Genomic DNA, 17,249 nt, shown 5'->3' on the forward strand with positions numbered 1-17,249 from the left:
AAAAAAACTGCTGATAAACAGATAACAATAAGTGGTTTATTTCATTACGGATTGACAAGATTCTATTCACACGAGACTTTATCTTCTCTGCCATCGAATCTGACCAATGTAATCACAATATATTTAGCATACAATCAGTACTACGAGAATCGTTGTTGTAAAGTGTCCGAAAATGGACGGAGATTTTCATCTGGTACAGATTTAGTTTAATGGATCCCTCGGCAGAGATGTTGTCTGTATGCTGACTTGAGATATGACCGCTTTTGTTCTAGGCCATTATATATTCAGAATAGGGGTTTAAAATGTAAATAGTGTAAATAGACTACTTTCCTGAAAGTTTAAATCGTTGCAGATAATTGTATGTGTAGAATTTCTACTATTTCAAGAGCCCGTGAAAGGTCCGTGAAATCGAACAAGATTTGTTATATATATTTAAGTATATACATTTAAAAAATCTAAATGTTAAAATTTTCTATTGGAAATTTAATTCATATATATTAGTAGTAGTATTAATAAACCATTTATATTACGTCATCATCACAATATGGGTGAAACCCTTCATAATTGTCATCGTCACTGTCCACCTCGTTCATATATTTCGGAAGTTTTTGCTCTACTGTAGTAAAATAAGGCTGTCTATCGGCAAAACCCCTACTATCGTCTTCATCCGGGTACCCCGGTGACAGATAACCGAATGTACCACTACGCTCGCCAAAGTATAATTCCTCGGGCGATGAGTCCTCTCTGTGGGGTCGGTTTGCGGTTATCGCGGATAGTTCCATGTTTTCAAAGTTATCTAGTTGTGCTACGATGTTTCCATCTGGGTTTAAAATAGAATCGTTGTTAAAATAATCAATAAACTGGCTAAGTAAATCGTCCAATCGTTCACGAAGGTCGGTGAAGGTCGGCCTCTCCTCTGGATTTTCTTGCCAACATTGCGTCATCAGGCCATACCTAATAAAATAAATTAGCAATTAAAAGCTTAGCATACAAAATATGCAAATAAATCAGGCTTGGGAAATATTGCGATTCAGAAACGATGATTATTACATCATCAAATAATTTGTTTCATGGACGTTGTTAGCAAACAATCATTTGCGTTGTTGTATTCATCGATATCGATTGTTTATATAACTAGCCTGCGCAAGGAACTTCATGAAATAATTGTGCCTTTCCTCCAGTAAGCAAATGTCATTAGTAAACACTGAATACGGGTATGCGTAGAACATGTAATGACTGATCCTAGCAACAGTTGTTGCCCCGGGTTACAATAATATAAACATGTTTGTGTGGCAACAATTTATATATGATATCAAAGGCACCAGGCACTTACAAGTACTACAAACTAGGATCCAATAAACTATGCAAATGCGCATGTACGTCGAATTAATAGTACGTACCAACAATTCAATACGGATGTTTGTTTGCATAATGATATACTATCAATTTAAACTGTTTTGTGAGACGCGTAACGTGTTGTTTTCGATAAATCCAAACAAATACTAACTCAATTCTTCAAGATAGCCTTACTAAATATTTATGTAGTTCAACATAGAATATCATAATGCATATATCTACAACTCACATGGCAGAAGAACAGTCGTGTGGTTTTGACATCCTATATCCGTTTTGCAGGCTTGTAAGCACTTCTCGCGGGGTCATTCCCGGGTATGGTCGACCGCCCCTTGTAACAATCTCATATAGTACGATTCCAAATGACCACCTAAAACAAAGAGAATGACAGCAACGGTACAGAAAGTGTATACAGTGAATACAATCGCGTGTCGTATACGTGGGAACATCATTTATTTTCTAGTATAGAATATTTTGGACGCCACATATATTAACTAGTGCTCGTACACTTACACATCACTTTTCGTGGTACATTTCCCTTCTAGGTTAGTCTCTGGACTAACCCAGTGGATGGGTCTTATCTTGTCTGAAGGAAGATCCATCCAACCTTGTAGGTATATATCATCAGCTAGACCGAAATCGGTTATTTTGATTAACAAATCGTCCCCAACAAGAACATTTCTGGCAGCCAAGTCACCATGTACATACATCTGGTTGGCCAGAAACTCCTGAAAACAAACAGATGATAAAGGTTATTTTTAATAATAGTTTGTCATCGGGCTGACAACACGCATAGAACAGATTTAGCAGGATAGAACTTTAGATTACATTTAACGCAATGTTGTACAGCTGATTTCCTTACCATTCCCATGGCGATTTGCCTTCCTATTTGGAAATAGTTCATCTCACACAAATTATATATTGCATCTTCCGCTTGGAATTGTTTCTGAAAGAAAACAGACGACCACAGTCAGCAAAAGACGGTATAAGTGAAAAATCGTCATCAATTTTAACATATACTGTACTATCAGACATTGTTTAAGTTTTCATATTTGATAACTGCGCGGCGGCATTCCTGTACGTTATTTTGCATCAAAGAATTTGCATACAATCATGTACAGAACGTATCTCTGACTGATTGCATATGAAGTATATTCGTTATCGATAAACATTTCCAAGCTTAGGTGTGAAAGGGTCCGCCAAGTAAAGCGAAAAACATATTACTATGACCCAGCTTGAAATAAGGCTATTCACGCACGTCAGATTAAAAGTCCTCACGCAGAGCGTATTCAAATTTCACGATCAATGTAATTTACACGCGTTGTATACGTCTCTATGAGTCCCATATCGAACAGGACGCGACGCGACGACCACAGCCCTTTAATATCACATTGGTGTCAACTAACGGTACCATATGGTACTTGCGTAGAGTTACTGCGGGAGAAAAATAGTGTTGGTGTTGTAAAATTGGATAACAAAATACAGAATTTAGGTCCCACATACTGATGCCATATCATAATAATAAGAGTATTTCAATAAAACCAGAGGCTTGAAGAATATTCTACGGAGCAAAGTGCTTGCGCATATAAAGTAACCATGATGCAGGACAATATGAATTTACCTTTTTGGATCGCCAAAGAAAGTTCTTAAGATCACCGTACTTCATATATTCTGTGATGAGAAGGTATGGTTCCCCGGAAGTGCAACATCCAAGTACAGACATAATATTAGGATGCTCCCCTATTTCTTGGAGAAGTTGAATTTCCCGTAGCATGTCTTCTTTTTGTGACGACGTGGCGGAGTCTGTCATTGGAAGAGTAATTATAGATCATGGTCACTTAGAAGGGTGGGACTTGACGGGAAGTTATATGGGAACCGTCTTCATTTTGGAATGGGTCAACAGTTAAGTTAACAGTTAAGTACCTGTGCTGACAATGATTGTTGAAAGTCAACAAAAATGGTTATGTCCGGAGACGAAATCAACAAAAATGCGTTGTTTTGCTTGCCAAAAATTGTATTTGTAATGAGCGGAGAAACGACTCACAGCATACACAACAAATATGGTCAAAAGAGAAACTATACATTTTATGTGATATAGCATCTTGTTTTGTATTTTTGCTGTTTCTGGGGGTGTATTGGTACCGACGACGCACAAATATCACATTGGTACGCTTTTAACCCCTTTGTTCTCCTTCTCTCTATAAATACACGGAAAAGCATAATACAAGATGTAATTCGAATGTGTTCAGCAATCTCGGCCATGTCGTATAGATCTCCAGTTTATTGTGTATTCAGTTCACATTAGTTCCACCACGTGATAACGGATCAATACTCTCTGAAAATTGTTCTGACAATCATGGTTCGAAAGCTTGTTTTGGTAAGTAATTCTTCTTTCATAGTTAACATAAATTTGATCACCATCGCATTTCGTTTCATACCACCATATTCCATCCATCCATTTATCCTTTCATTACCAGTGACGTCATATATGATAAGTACCAGCAGGTTTTAACTTACCTTTCAATTTTTTAACTGCAACAAAAATTGCATCATCTTTTCCAGCGATACCAGATGCGATTGCCTTGTACACCACCCCGAAATGACCCGTTCCAAGTTCAGACACATATTGAAGACGATTCAATGGAAACTCGTGCTTTGGTACAAGACTTTTGCCTTTCGCATTATAATTTGTATCTAGAATAAAATGAAGCATAACGCTTATAAGCATCAGAATTGTGTGGCAAAAGCACGTACAAACAATAATGACGTCATGGGTATATGAGAGTGTTTGGAAAAAAAAACGGGGTACAATCCCAATGATTGACGGTTTGAGTGACGAGTTAAGAAATTTGAACAGTTACATCACTAACTAACGAGAGATCATTTACATATTATTATTATTACCTTCCAATATGTCTGTTGCGGGGCTTTGAACATATGGTTTTAACATTCCTAATTGGTTAGATCGTCTAGCAACGCAAATTACAATCGATATTATGGAAATCAACAATGCGCCCCCAGCGGCACACGCTCCAATGATGATGGCGTTAGTTGATCCAAAAAACCGGGCAGAAACGCCACGAGTCTCATTAATGTATTCAGAGTGCTGCGATGTGATTGGGAGATATGCCTGTTCTGTAATTGGCACATTGTGTCCGTCATCCAGGTAAACGGAGTGCTGGGTGGTAGATGGGTGATACACCTGTCCTGCAGGATACAACACAATACAATACACAGTGTTAATCATTGGCGTAAAAAAGGCAATTGGGAAGAAGCTCATCTTGTCCATACCGGATTGACATTATTAGGTATGGCTTTAAAAATGTGAAAAAACGGACGATATGAAACAAATATTAGAGTTTCTTGTCATCGCGCGCATCAGATGGAAATGTGTGCATCACGAATTTTATTTAGCCTTTTGTCAAAATTTTAAAAAATATTAAAGAAAAATCAATTTCCATAAAAAATGTCAAATATAATGGCAATTACAAATTAAGAATAAAAAAAAGCCAACCACACGTGGCGATTTTAAAAATCAAATTAGCCTTTAGCAATCCATATCATACAGGCTTTGTAAATTTCATTCTAGGGCTCAGCAATGAAACATGATATATATTTGTCGCCAAGTACCTCATATAAGCTTCAAAATCTCGCGAGATTGTGTCATCACAGTCATGTTTTTCTGTGAGCACTAAAAGACAACTGGCTTATACCTAACGAATTATTGCGCATCATACACAATTCAGTTCACCATACAATCAATTCCCCTCAAATAAGACCGCACATTGCATATCACATATAATCTAATACAGAATGATTCAGCACAGATAACGTACCTGGATCATCTGTTACGTCACTTGATATTGTCAGCGTGTCAGGAATAAGAATGACTGTTATTGAAGCAGTCGAAGAGCGAACAAGCTCGTCTGTTGTACCATAATAGTCATATTTCACCCTTATAACCGGTATCACCTGTCATATAAATGAGTTGCAATCTGGACGTAAATGGTCACGTGTGTTTATAAATGGTCAAATTAGTGATTGATAGATATAAATACTTCAAGATACAGTACACACAACGTGATACCATGTGTTTCGAAAAATATTAAGCTAATCGTCTTAGTGTGTTGCAGCCACACTATTTATCATTTTAAGTCATAAACATACTATTAGACATATTCCCTATTAAAAGATACAAACTCAACACATTATCATGGTCGACATTATTATATTGACATCAGTTTGAGCTGATAAATGACTAGCACGTGATCAGAGGGGGGAAATGAAAATAATTGTGTTACGCCATACGGACCGACAAAAAGCCCACCAATAAAATCGAATAGTAGTGGTTGCCTTAAAATCTCAATCTATAAAGTGTATTCGAATATATCTTTTATTTGCAATAAACCACTAAGTTTAGAAGTAATGATGGAAAGCATAAAATCGCATCAGTGTGTCATTGGAATGTCTTGACTGTGTGTGCTTTTTGTTTTAAGTAATGCATATTTACACATTCTTCTTCAGTCGAATACACGAATAAATCGTTGGTTCAAATTAGAATGTTAATGCTTTCAAATTGTGGACAAATGTCCGTCATTGTTATCTTGTTATGTCCTTGATGTTATCTTGGCTGTGAAACGTAATGCATAGACACATGACCTACTGTAATCCAATACCTGATGAGTACATGTAATATTGATTAACCCTGTGGTATAATGGTATACAGAGTATTAATTGAGGACGTATTAGAAAGTGTGAAACAGAATGTCACAATATCCACCGTGACGTCACAGTACTTCTGAAACTCAGAGTGCAACATAAACACATCTCCTTGTAGTGTCAAAGGAGTTCATAATAATATATCTCACAGGAATATACTATCGAGACAAATGATTGTAGAGATCAAACCAGCCACATGTTTTGAGCACATCAAAATTATTACACACAAACTTTGGTCATTTGTTGGCACGAGTCGTTGGCTAGTCATTGAATCAACACACTACATTTCGAGATCACGTTTCGGCCATTTCTTTGCATTGTGACAGAGTCGACAATTATTTCAAGGTTGTACATTATGCTATCTTATAGTGATGAAACTGATGTCAAGAATGCTGTCTGAAACAGATAGATGATAAATCTGAGCATGATAAAAGTCAGCATTCGTATTCCAAGAAATAAAACACATTTTGCAACAGGTTCCACTGCAAGGTATGCCGCGCTACATTTCTTTATGACATCTTTAAGTTCATGAGTGTGCATGTTGTTATTTCATAGCACTCATAGTTCGCATTATATATTTCGTTATATTCTATGAATATAATTAGTCACATTCTTGCTATGATATACAAGCGGCAGGTACCCATCGGTCATATCAGAAGACACAATAATGTTGACAAATATGACGTACACGCCGCACAGAAAGAAAACAGCAATAGGCGTAAATGATAGTCTTCTATCACATACATGTACCAAAGAAACCGTGAGTAGCAACATCGTGGTCAACAGAAATGGTCAAAGTTGTTTGTTTTTTAATTAGAGGCCAGTCTCGGGTGAATATACCAACTGAATTGAGACATTGCAGCGTAATGGCCGCCGCCATTCGGGATGTGTGCGCAGACGCAAAAGCAAATATTTAGGTATGATGATGACTTACCTTAATTGTGTAAGTCGCATTCATGGTTGCTGTATTCGCAAGAAAAAAGGGTGTTAAGTCGTCATAGGTTGAATTCTAAAATCAAAATACATTAGATCAATAAAATGTTCGGTAATGTAACGTCCTACTTCAAATTCAGCTTTTGAACAGTACATAAAAGTCGTAATAGCTTCTTCTGAAAAAAAGTGAATCGAGAATCAATATGGGTCCCTGCACCATTGCACTACGCCAACGGAAGGGCTTAGTGCGCCAGGTGCATTGAAATTGAACAGAAAACCTTGTTTCAGGTATGATCTGGTGCGCTACGTCAGGAAAATGGCCACGTTATGTGAATGGTAGGATGATAGTTTTGAAAATGTAGTTTACAAACTGACCTCTTCTACACTGCGTGAATACTTGCTACCAGACTGGATAAATTCTATATAATAACCAATGATGTTGCTGTTATGTTGCAATGGTCGAAGCCACGAAAGAATATAATTCACCTTTGTTGCATCTTCTCGTGACTGAACTACTCTATCCAGTGTTAAATTCAGCGGTGCGCTGACATCCGGTATACCTGCGAATTAAACACGAAGACAAAGCACACATAAATTACCACACATGAACCATCGGCATTAACAAGGTGAAAATATAGACAGGTGAATTAGACAATAATAATTACCAAAGTAATCACATATTGGTTCGTAAAGTGACAGTTTAACTAGTTCGTTTAGACGTGGCATTAACACTCACGGTGGAGGTAAACTATTTTTTATTCATACCTGGGTAACTTGGCATTAATATGTATTGCATGGGTGGATTTAGAGTTGTCCCGTCTGAAGACGTCGCTACTCATATACGCATCGTACTCAGTGTGACAAGAAGTGTTCACCCAATCAGAAAGCTCTTAGACGTCTATAGCATGATAACTTTAGTGATCGACCACCACATTTACATATAATGTGTTGCTACAGTACTAATGTAGGGACGAAGTTTGTAAAGCACGGACAGCTAAGCATATACAATGATTCATAGAAACAGTTAAAATATTATTTCAGTAAAACTCACATTTGTTTTTACAGAAGCTCCGACTCTGTGTCGACTGGAAGCAATCTGAAACAAGAATATTATGCATAGAGTGGGTGATTGAAAGATGGATTCAAGTAGTGTAAAACGTTCGTGTTGGCGTGTCTATAGTATGTCGACAACACTCACTGAGATATGTTATTCGCAATGTAAACACACACTATATATTAGCCCCAAAGACCTTTTTACCTGGAGAAGGATCAGGTGTGATGTAACAAGAGACAGGACCAGTGTCGTTGGACGTTGAATTTATTACTCCAATCTGTTAAACAAAATAGAACAAAATTAGCCCTAATTAGCACTAATTAATATTTGTTTTCATGAATATCTAAGCAAAGCAAATCCAACCATATTTGAGCGGCACATAGATATTATGGCGAACAATGTTTCACTGTAATATTTATTTCAGTAAAATCAATCGTTTCCATGGTAGCGGAGAAAACAATCATGTTTATTTTATATTATGATTTCATTCGGATAAAAGTCAGCGTGATATGATTCCAAGTGTTTATAGAGTAGAAAATTTTCTATTGGACAACCATGGCAGCCACACATGCTCACAATTCCAGTTACTGGTATGCATAACAGACGGAGACATTCACTTTAAACTTATGCTGGATATTTAGCTTGGTGAATAAAAAAATTACAAATGTATATCGAAGTAAGAGTAGTCAGGGTGAATAGCAAGACACGTTTACATGAAAAAAAAACATTTATTTGTATACGTTAATAATCAAGAAAAATCATCTTTGCAGTAAAATTGTAACGAAATGCGTCGTTATGATTTGAAAAAAAAAGATCGGAAAATTGATGCGAGGCAAACTACTGATAGCAGCCACAGGGTTTGTCTTGATTACGACCATGGGACACGTTGATGTTCACTCTGGTATTAAATATTGCTTTTATTATGTAGAGAATTTACTGAAATGATTTCTTCTATCCGCAAAGAACTCTTTTGTTGGACGACAGCCTATGGAGGAATGAATTTGAAACGTTCCAACTAGGTCGGTCAGAGCACTCAATTCAATTCAGTGGAATTGGTGACCTGTCTGAAATGGTAATTTCATAAAATGGTAACTTCATTCCAGGTCAATTAGTTGACTACTCCGTGAAAAGTATTGAGTTTGATCTGGTTATGTCATTGTTCATTACTCAAATATGAATGACAAACAATGGTTATGATTAGAATATTTTGCTCTACAAAAGCGTCTTAACAACTACACCGCAAGCCGACTTAAACGCAAATCATTAGTGAAAATAACACTATTTTCGAAAATATGTCACTTCGACATTTATATGTATAGTGAGAAATACGATAGATGGAAATATCACCTCTAAACTGTATCTGAAACCATATGCCAAGTCTTCCATCAATAATGAATTGTGTCTCTACAAACAAAGAAATAAGGAAGAAGTATTATTATCTAGATGTATGTGGTATCATTCTGATCTCAAGTTTCATTTGTAAACACTAATCTGAAATATTCTATCCAGCGCGGTAATGTACAATGTCATGCAGTCCAGGACATGTATAAGAGTTATGCGTGGATTTAGACGCAGTCGGACGTGGACGGACTGGCATTTGCAGATTACGCAAATCGCAAATCGGGCCAGTTAAATAGTCATTTCTTAAATATACTAAAGACAACGCTTAAACAATCAAAATATAAGTGTGCTCACTAACCAACAGTATGTTGCTTATGTCTTGGTACTCCAAAGCATATGGGATAGGAAAGAAACCGCTGCAACCATCTTGTTGAGTATATTGATCCACCAGTGTGATAGTATTATTTACCCGCGGACAACGATCAAGGGCTACAAACCGCATAATATATTCCAAGTCATCCGTCATTCCTACCGGGGATCGTGTTGTGATACGAGTTAAAACGCTACAGTCGTTGACGTAAACAAGGATTTGTCAGATTTAAAAGACGTATCTCTGTAACAGACGTCGCGCAGCGCTCGAGTTTGAAACTAAAACATCGGCATATTTAATAGGAATGATTACAGTGTAATTGCGTGTTTCTCAGGATTAAATTTTGAAATAATGCTTTTCTAAACCTCGCTCTATGTCATGCTTCTTTTGAATTTTGAATTATATGCACAGTCTGACAGTAACATGTTGTGGTGGTCTTTTATGGTTTACGAAAGTATTATACGAAATGCAAACTTAAATGGTTCATCTTACTGTAACATTTCTTACCTTCGGGAACATCCCAAGTCAGACTGGCATCCAGACGCCAATCACCATTTCCAAGATCTATCTGTACCCATTTCGCTTTGATACTTAACCAGTCCACGGTCGGGAGTTCTGTAACTATTTTAACCAATATTACAATAAGTTGTACATGTTAATGTTAACATAAACTGAAAATATAAATGCTTCCACTCGTCAATTAAAGACGAAAACGTGTTATTTTTAGAGTAACAGAGGTAATTCACGATGTATAATCAAGGATTAAAATCAAGTCAAGAGTTGTGAATCTATAATGATAACACTAAATAAAATGTTGATAACTTTTGATGAGAGGGTGTGTTTTTTTACCGGGTACTTCGAAGTGTGTGTCTATCGCAGTCATATGATTCATGTTATTCAGTGCATATTCTAATGGTATTAGCTATATGATTTTGAATGGACATGACACATTACATAATCTGTAATTCTCATATTATATCACTTCATACGTCATCACATTAATGTTGTACGTACTGAGTATTAAATATACTTGCCATATTCTTTTTAATTTGTATTAGTCCATATAATATTATAATCATTAATTTAATTTAATGTTTTTTTTTGTGATTTACTTAGAACACGAGAGTCAGAATATAAACATATCTTATAATTATTACAATTACAATGTTCCCTCCCCCTCCCCAAATCGTACTCATAGTTAAGTAATATTTTGCATTGTGGTTTGCGTAAAGCCAAGACAAACAAAACATATTTGCGTATACTGTGATAATAATGCCACACGAATGCTTAAAGGGGGTGTCATTAAAATAATTGGAATGACCTCACATATCGTGTACAAATTCAGAAATTCAGAAAGTACTAGTACAGATTACAAAATAACAGGAAGTAGCACAGAGTCCCATCGTCAGTTCAGCTGTGCGTGAACGCTACTATTAATAACCTCTTATACCGTTATGAATTGATTTGCATTATGTCTTGTAGTTTTAATAAAGAATTCCGTCCTTCAAACAAACCTCCAATAAATCCCACTCACATTACTGGATGTGAATTAATTAACTTGTATTATAATTTAGGTAGAGACATGCAAAGCAAAAACTAAACCAAATCTCGTCCTATATTGTTAGCACTTCCCATTTCTATTCAAAGCTAAAACAAGCGTGATATACATATTATTTGTCAATTTGATTCAATTTGGGACTGTTAAAATTAATTGCCAAACTTTAAAAACAAATCTTAATGTTTTTTGCTATTCTATAAATTTTCCTTGAAGTTTAGTTGGAATATCATTTCATGAATTTTCCGTACACATTTGTATGAAGGCATGCAATTTATATTACAGAAATACGTGCATGTGACTTGAAGTAATGGCATGTAACATTTTCATGGTATGATCATGAGCACCAAAAACGAAATCATGGCTTGTGAGATTGCGATAATTAGCAACCATGAAAGCCATGGTCATGTCATCAGAAAAGGAGAGAACGTAAATAATTTTTTTCCGGAGAGTAGTTCCTTATCTCGCTTGCTTGAATACTTATCAGAGAACGCAGGGGTGCCTAAAAATACATGTCACAAAAGTGAATATTCAATATCACGTGACTGGAATGATATTTTATTATGTAGTGGGTAATTTCGCTTACGCTCATTTCAACTTCCCATAGTTCAACACTGTCATATGTATTTATTTCCATTGCCGAATGAAGCACGTAAAGTGATGTTTGTATTATACTTGTATACAGTCTCTTGATTGCCTGTACAATGACGCAGTGAACGTATGACATTGTTGACGGCGACGCGATTACTTACCGGGAAATGAACCTTGAAACGCCGGGTTGTAAGGTCTCCCACCTTGCGTCGTATGTGATACAGCTAATATTAACGTTATAACAGCACTCAATGTCTTGGTCACAAAAAGTCTGTTTAGTAATAATAGTTAAACTATTTTAACGAAAAGAATACATCTTATTTTTCATGGCATTGTAACCTTGTTTTTGTGTGTTGTGCGAGAGTTGTGTGGTGGGGGTGTAAGTGGCCTCTTTTACTAATTAACCACCTCTCACCGAAAGAGCCTTGACACCAGGCCCGTAGTTTTTTTTGGGGGGGGGGAGTTCGGGGGGTTCGGTCGAACCCCCTAAATTTTGGAAGTGAATAGACTTATTATCGTAGATTAGAACATAATAAAACAAACAGTATTCATTAAAATAATTATCATCGTTTAAATCGCTTGAATGACTCAGTGAGGTAACTATCAGATTCAGCAGCTGATGTTAAATATTAAAACAATAATGTAATGGTAGTCACTCTCTGAAGGATGTGGTGTTCTTGAATAGGGCCGTTTGTCTTGTGTGAGTGTTCGCTCAGTAAAGTGTCACGTAAAGTGCAGCCAACAATTCACCCCACAGTGTGTTGCTTCAGCACTGAACCTATGCGACGAATCATATTTTTCAAACATATTTTTTACACGTTTTTTGTTTTGATGTCTTAAAAAATTTACTATATTTTTAGTGGGTTCATAAAAAAGAGATGTAGTCATTGAAGTCTATTGAGACCGCTGCTAAACATACACTATATGTATATTGTTTTACCGCCCTCTAAAAACAGATTTACAATGAACCAAAACATTTACATACTGTAAGAAACTTGGTGGTATGCCATTGGTTAGTGCACTTAATTTGTTAGATGCAATCATTGTGCCAGCTATTTCTTATGGTAGCGATATGGGAGTACAAACATTCGGAAATCGAGAGGATACAGACAACATTTTGCAGGTATCTACTTAGCGTTAATAGTTGTACTAACAATGTAGCGATGTTGGATGAATGTGGAAGGCTGCCATTATGCTGTGGTTATTTTAAGCGTTGTATCTCATATTGGTTAAAATTAGTTGAATTTTTAGTTTTTGCAGTGATATGCTTGAATTTAGCATAGTAGAAAATGAAATTCACTTTGTTTTTATATGTCCATTTTAAATGATATAAGGGTTGATCTTTTGTCAAATAATGCAATATGCAATTTTGCAAATACTGATAGTCTGTGCTTACTTCGTCGCTACACAAACTGCCACACCATATATCAACTAGTTCTGTATCTTTTAAAAGTTTTCAAGCGACGAGATGAATATTAATCCAGCTTAACTTAGTACCATATGTTTACATGGATGTTGTATTGTTTTTAAAACGTGCTATGCACTTTTCTACTCATTACATTTTCTACGATGGGCTGAGGCCCTGTACAGAAATAAAATTACATAATACAAAATTGACTAATACTGAAATGAATAATTGTAGACAGATTTCGACATGAAATCGTGTCACTTTTATGTGCGCTAACATCTGCGAAGAGCGAACAAACTCGTGAGTCGCATTCTACCTTAAAATGCTTGGACAATAATGCTAAGATACGTCTTTAGATAAGATAGTTGTGTACAACATTGTTCCGTAGTGGATCTAGGCTGTGAGTGCGTTTGTCTGTGGGTGGGGAATGGCTCAGGACCCCTTCTCTAAAATCATATGGTAAAATAGTTCAAAGACATTATGTGAAATAACTTACCAACGTAACACAAAGTTAACCAATTGAATTTAAAAACGAGAATATAAAAGTGTCTGTAACAGAGCTCAAAGACACCTTTTTAATATTATAATATTCACACGTTTCACATCAAATATATTATTTTTGTTTTCGAACCCCCTATTCAGAAGGGGTGCTGGCTACGGGCCTGGACAGGCATGGAGATTCAAAACTAAGTGACATGACCACTTGAACTTCAAGTAAACAAACACAGCATATGTTCTCAATTTTAAGGACAACTTACAGTAACCATGGAAGGTAAAAAGAGAGGAGATAGGACGACTTTTAATCCGATTTATTTCTTTTAATATCGCCTTATTGCTATTGTTTATATTTCATTTTACCCCGTCACCAGTACCGCTTATTTACTCAGCAAAATCGGATGAACTCACATTTTTCGTGACTGGAAAAAAATCACCGCCACGAGTGGCACTGCGCATCAGCGAAGAGACGGAAGAGTGTATGCGCAGAAAGGTTCACGTGACGTCATAGGTCATTGACAAGGCCTGACACCGGAAACGAAACACTCGTCAGTTGTTTTCCAGTGTGAGCGGATGATACGCTGCTCGGTCTCTGCGCGTAAACTTGTTCCATTTTTAAAGACGAAAAAACTACACGCCCGGTTGTCTCCCGAAGTATTTAAAAAGCTCAAGTGGGACTTTATGTCAGGCACTTTCGATTAAGCTTTGTCTTGTTTGTATGCGGTGATATGCGACGGTGAAAAAAAACGAGTTTTTTTCGCAATAGTTTCGCCATTTTGTTACCGCCTCGACACAACAAATATACTTATAAATACGTTGTGTGTGTGGTCATATGGAAGGTGGTGCGATGTTAGAACCATGGTGTGATCACGAACAGTTATTGTTGTGTCAGTTTTCTGATATGAGCATATAAATACATATTTTTCATTTCATTTTAACGATTTTTACAGTTATTGTCCGCGATTGAAATACTCAAATAGGGAAAGATGTTGGGCTATGTTGCTGTCTTGCTTGATAGTTTTACTGGTGCAGCAAGATTTATTGTCATATTTGAATATGAATATTAATTATTCACGTAATCGCATTACGGAATTGTTTACCAAGTAAATAAATCGAAACGATCATCGAACAAGGGAGAACAATAGCGTCCTATCTCCTCTCTTTTTACCTTCCATGCAGTAACCTTCCTCCACTCTTAGTATATAAGTGGGTGAGTTTTATCATGGAGGTATAAACCAGTTGTGGCTCCTTCTGTTTATACCTCCATGGTTTTATAAACTGGTAAATACAAATGTACGATTAATTGGAATGTTGGTGTAAAAGATCTATTTACAGACGACTAATTCCCTCCAGCCATTTCTCAGTTGTGAATAATCCCTAAGTCCTGACGTCACGTAAACAAACATGGGGGTCACTGTACATTCACGCCCTTTCTCAAATTACGTCTCCCACGTTGACTGGTGAACCCACGGTGTGTGCACGCATTATACTCAACGGATTCCATTCCCCGAATACAGGAACTCGATGAACCGTTTTTCGGTGAAACGTAATTTACTGCATTCTATCTGTATCCTGGTGACAACGTTTTTACGCGTGGATGAGATAAGGGCTTCATACTCAATCATAACACATTGCCGCGGACTTGGAAAAGTTCGCTTGATATTTATAAACTACAAAACGACCCATAGGTCAATTCCGATTGTAATATTATAACCCCTGCCAGCGTACCAGTATGTATCATAAAACAGATACATTATCAGTTATAAGGTTACACCATAGACCCTCTTTTAGAGGGTCTATGGTTACACATACATAAATACACTCAACATTAATCACTACATGGTAATATTAGTGTTACAGACGACAACAACAAATAGTGAGTATATGATTCACAATGAAATAACCACGAGTCAAATTTTCCTACCTATTACTCGGTGCCATCATTGAAAAAAACGAGAATTCACTTTCCGAACATCCAATCTGTTATGGCGTGGGCGGTTTTGAACGACGGATAAAATTACACCAAAATCATAACCACGTGTTTCCGGTCGCGTGGCGAGGGCATTTCATTTGTTCCTGGTCGACTAGCAAGTATGTTACGCAGATTATGGTTGTCTCTGTTTATCAGTAATGTAATTTGTGTTGAAATCTTAATGAAATGTACACAGTTATCATTATACGAAATACAATGATAAACTTGTAAAATTTATCATTATACGAAATACAATGATAAACTTGTAAAATTCACTGGAAAGGTATTTCTTCTATCAGCGAATGTAGGTCAACAAGCGTTTACAAGTACAGATCGGGGACTGTATACAAAACTGCAATAGAGTACCCATATAATACCTGCTCTGTGGGGCTGAATAACAAGTTTGTGAATATCCAGACAGGTAATATTTAGTTGTCTGTGATGGATGTCACAATGGTTCCGGATATTGTGGAGCAACATATAATACGTAAGTTGAAGTGAGGTCCCGACCTCGCTAGCTCCACGTTGTATCTTGAAGGACAATCCAGGAAACATTTTCAGCCTAAGCATTTTGTCATGATTAGGGAATATACTTAGCGTGGGGGTGTATATTATTGGTGTGTTGATTAGTATTATGCGCTGAACGACCACTCATCAGTAATATTATTCAGACAAAAAATAAATATTAAAATTATGTTGCTAGTTTACTATGTTCGCTGCTAATATGAAGAATGGAAAGAAATGTACAGGTGTGCCTGTCCTACACTATTCTATCATTGTTAAATGAGAAAAAATATCTCAAATTTGTGTTTGTGAAATGAAGCGATAATATCATGAAGCATGTTAGGATGTACTTGCTGAGGTCAACAACTTATATACATTATATTCATGCGTTTAAAGTGTTTTATGAAAACTGTTGTTTTATTCACATATAAACCACAAATTAAGCACTAAATAAGGTAATACATTCATTTAATTAGCATTAAATATACATCTATGTTGTTTATGAACACATATTTGTTGTGTTCATTTTTTGTTAGTTGAAGGTATCGTCACGTCAATATCACCCCTCGTCGCAATCCTATCATGACTTTATGTAGTTAATTTTGATTAATATTTTAATTTTAATGTAAATGCATGTTATGTTAATTACATTTTAATAGTATAAACATATAATTACTGTATCTATAGTTATCGTGAAAAGCAATTTTACAAATGAGTTGTTGACACAGCTATTGCATAGTGACACCATTTGTATTACTTGATTATAGTTTCCCGGGGAACAAATACCGGATTCTGCCGTAAATTCGCCCATCCGAAAAATCCCCCTGGGCGGTTTCACGGCTGGTGGGCCCTTATTTGGGGTTCAAATTTTCAAAAAATGATCATCAAATATTTTTAGGGGCTTATATTTTCATTGAAAAATCCACCTATGCCGATTTTCAACGCCGGCAGTTG

The 17,249-nt window shown here is 36.4% G+C and overlaps 1 protein-coding gene across 2 annotated transcripts; it reads right to left on the reverse strand.

Annotated features, from left to right (window-relative positions):
• Positions 1 to 16: 16 nt before the first annotated feature.
• On the reverse strand, positions 17 to 15,847 carry LOC144362818 (uncharacterized). Of its 2 annotated transcripts, XM_085500148.1 has the most exons (17): positions 15,744 to 15,847; positions 12,078 to 12,187; positions 10,278 to 10,391; positions 9,759 to 9,928; positions 9,407 to 9,463; positions 8,264 to 8,336; positions 8,057 to 8,101; positions 7,381 to 7,565; positions 7,007 to 7,081; positions 5,190 to 5,325; positions 4,258 to 4,560; positions 3,871 to 4,047; positions 2,975 to 3,156; positions 2,216 to 2,299; positions 1,867 to 2,081; positions 1,586 to 1,723; positions 17 to 954 (listed from the first exon to the last, which is right to left on the reverse strand). In XM_085500148.1, exons 1-17 carry the CDS (start codon positions 15,761 to 15,763, stop codon positions 522 to 524), a joined length of 2,517 nt encoding a protein of 838 aa, XP_085356274.1. In that variant the 5' UTR covers positions 15,764 to 15,847; the 3' UTR covers positions 17 to 521. The 2 variants fall into 2 exon arrangements, with proteins under 2 accessions (XP_085356274.1, XP_085356275.1); XM_085500149.1 differs by lacking the exons at positions 12,078 to 12,187; positions 15,744 to 15,847 and having other exon boundaries at positions 9,759 to 9,963.
• Positions 15,848 to 17,249: the final 1,402 nt, after the last annotated feature.

Source organism: Saccoglossus kowalevskii, chromosome 1 (assembly GCF_978046115.1).
Source record: "Saccoglossus kowalevskii chromosome 1, keSacKowa6.1, whole genome shotgun sequence".
Taxonomy (NCBI): domain Eukaryota; kingdom Metazoa; phylum Hemichordata; class Enteropneusta; family Harrimaniidae; genus Saccoglossus; species Saccoglossus kowalevskii.

Excerpts from the sequence above, each read along its gene's own strand:
- LOC144362818 (XM_085500148.1), bottom strand. The coding sequence starts at position 15,763 with ATGATGGCACCGAGTAATAG. Across the intron at positions 4,048-4,257 it reads CGCAACAGACATATTGGAAG|ATACAAATTATAATGCGAAA; the intron begins GTAATAATAATA and ends ATTTTATTCTAG. Across the intron at positions 1,724-1,866 it reads TGTACCACGAAAAGTGATGT|GTGGTCATTTGGAATCGTAC; the intron begins GTAAGTGTACGA and ends TCTTTGTTTTAG.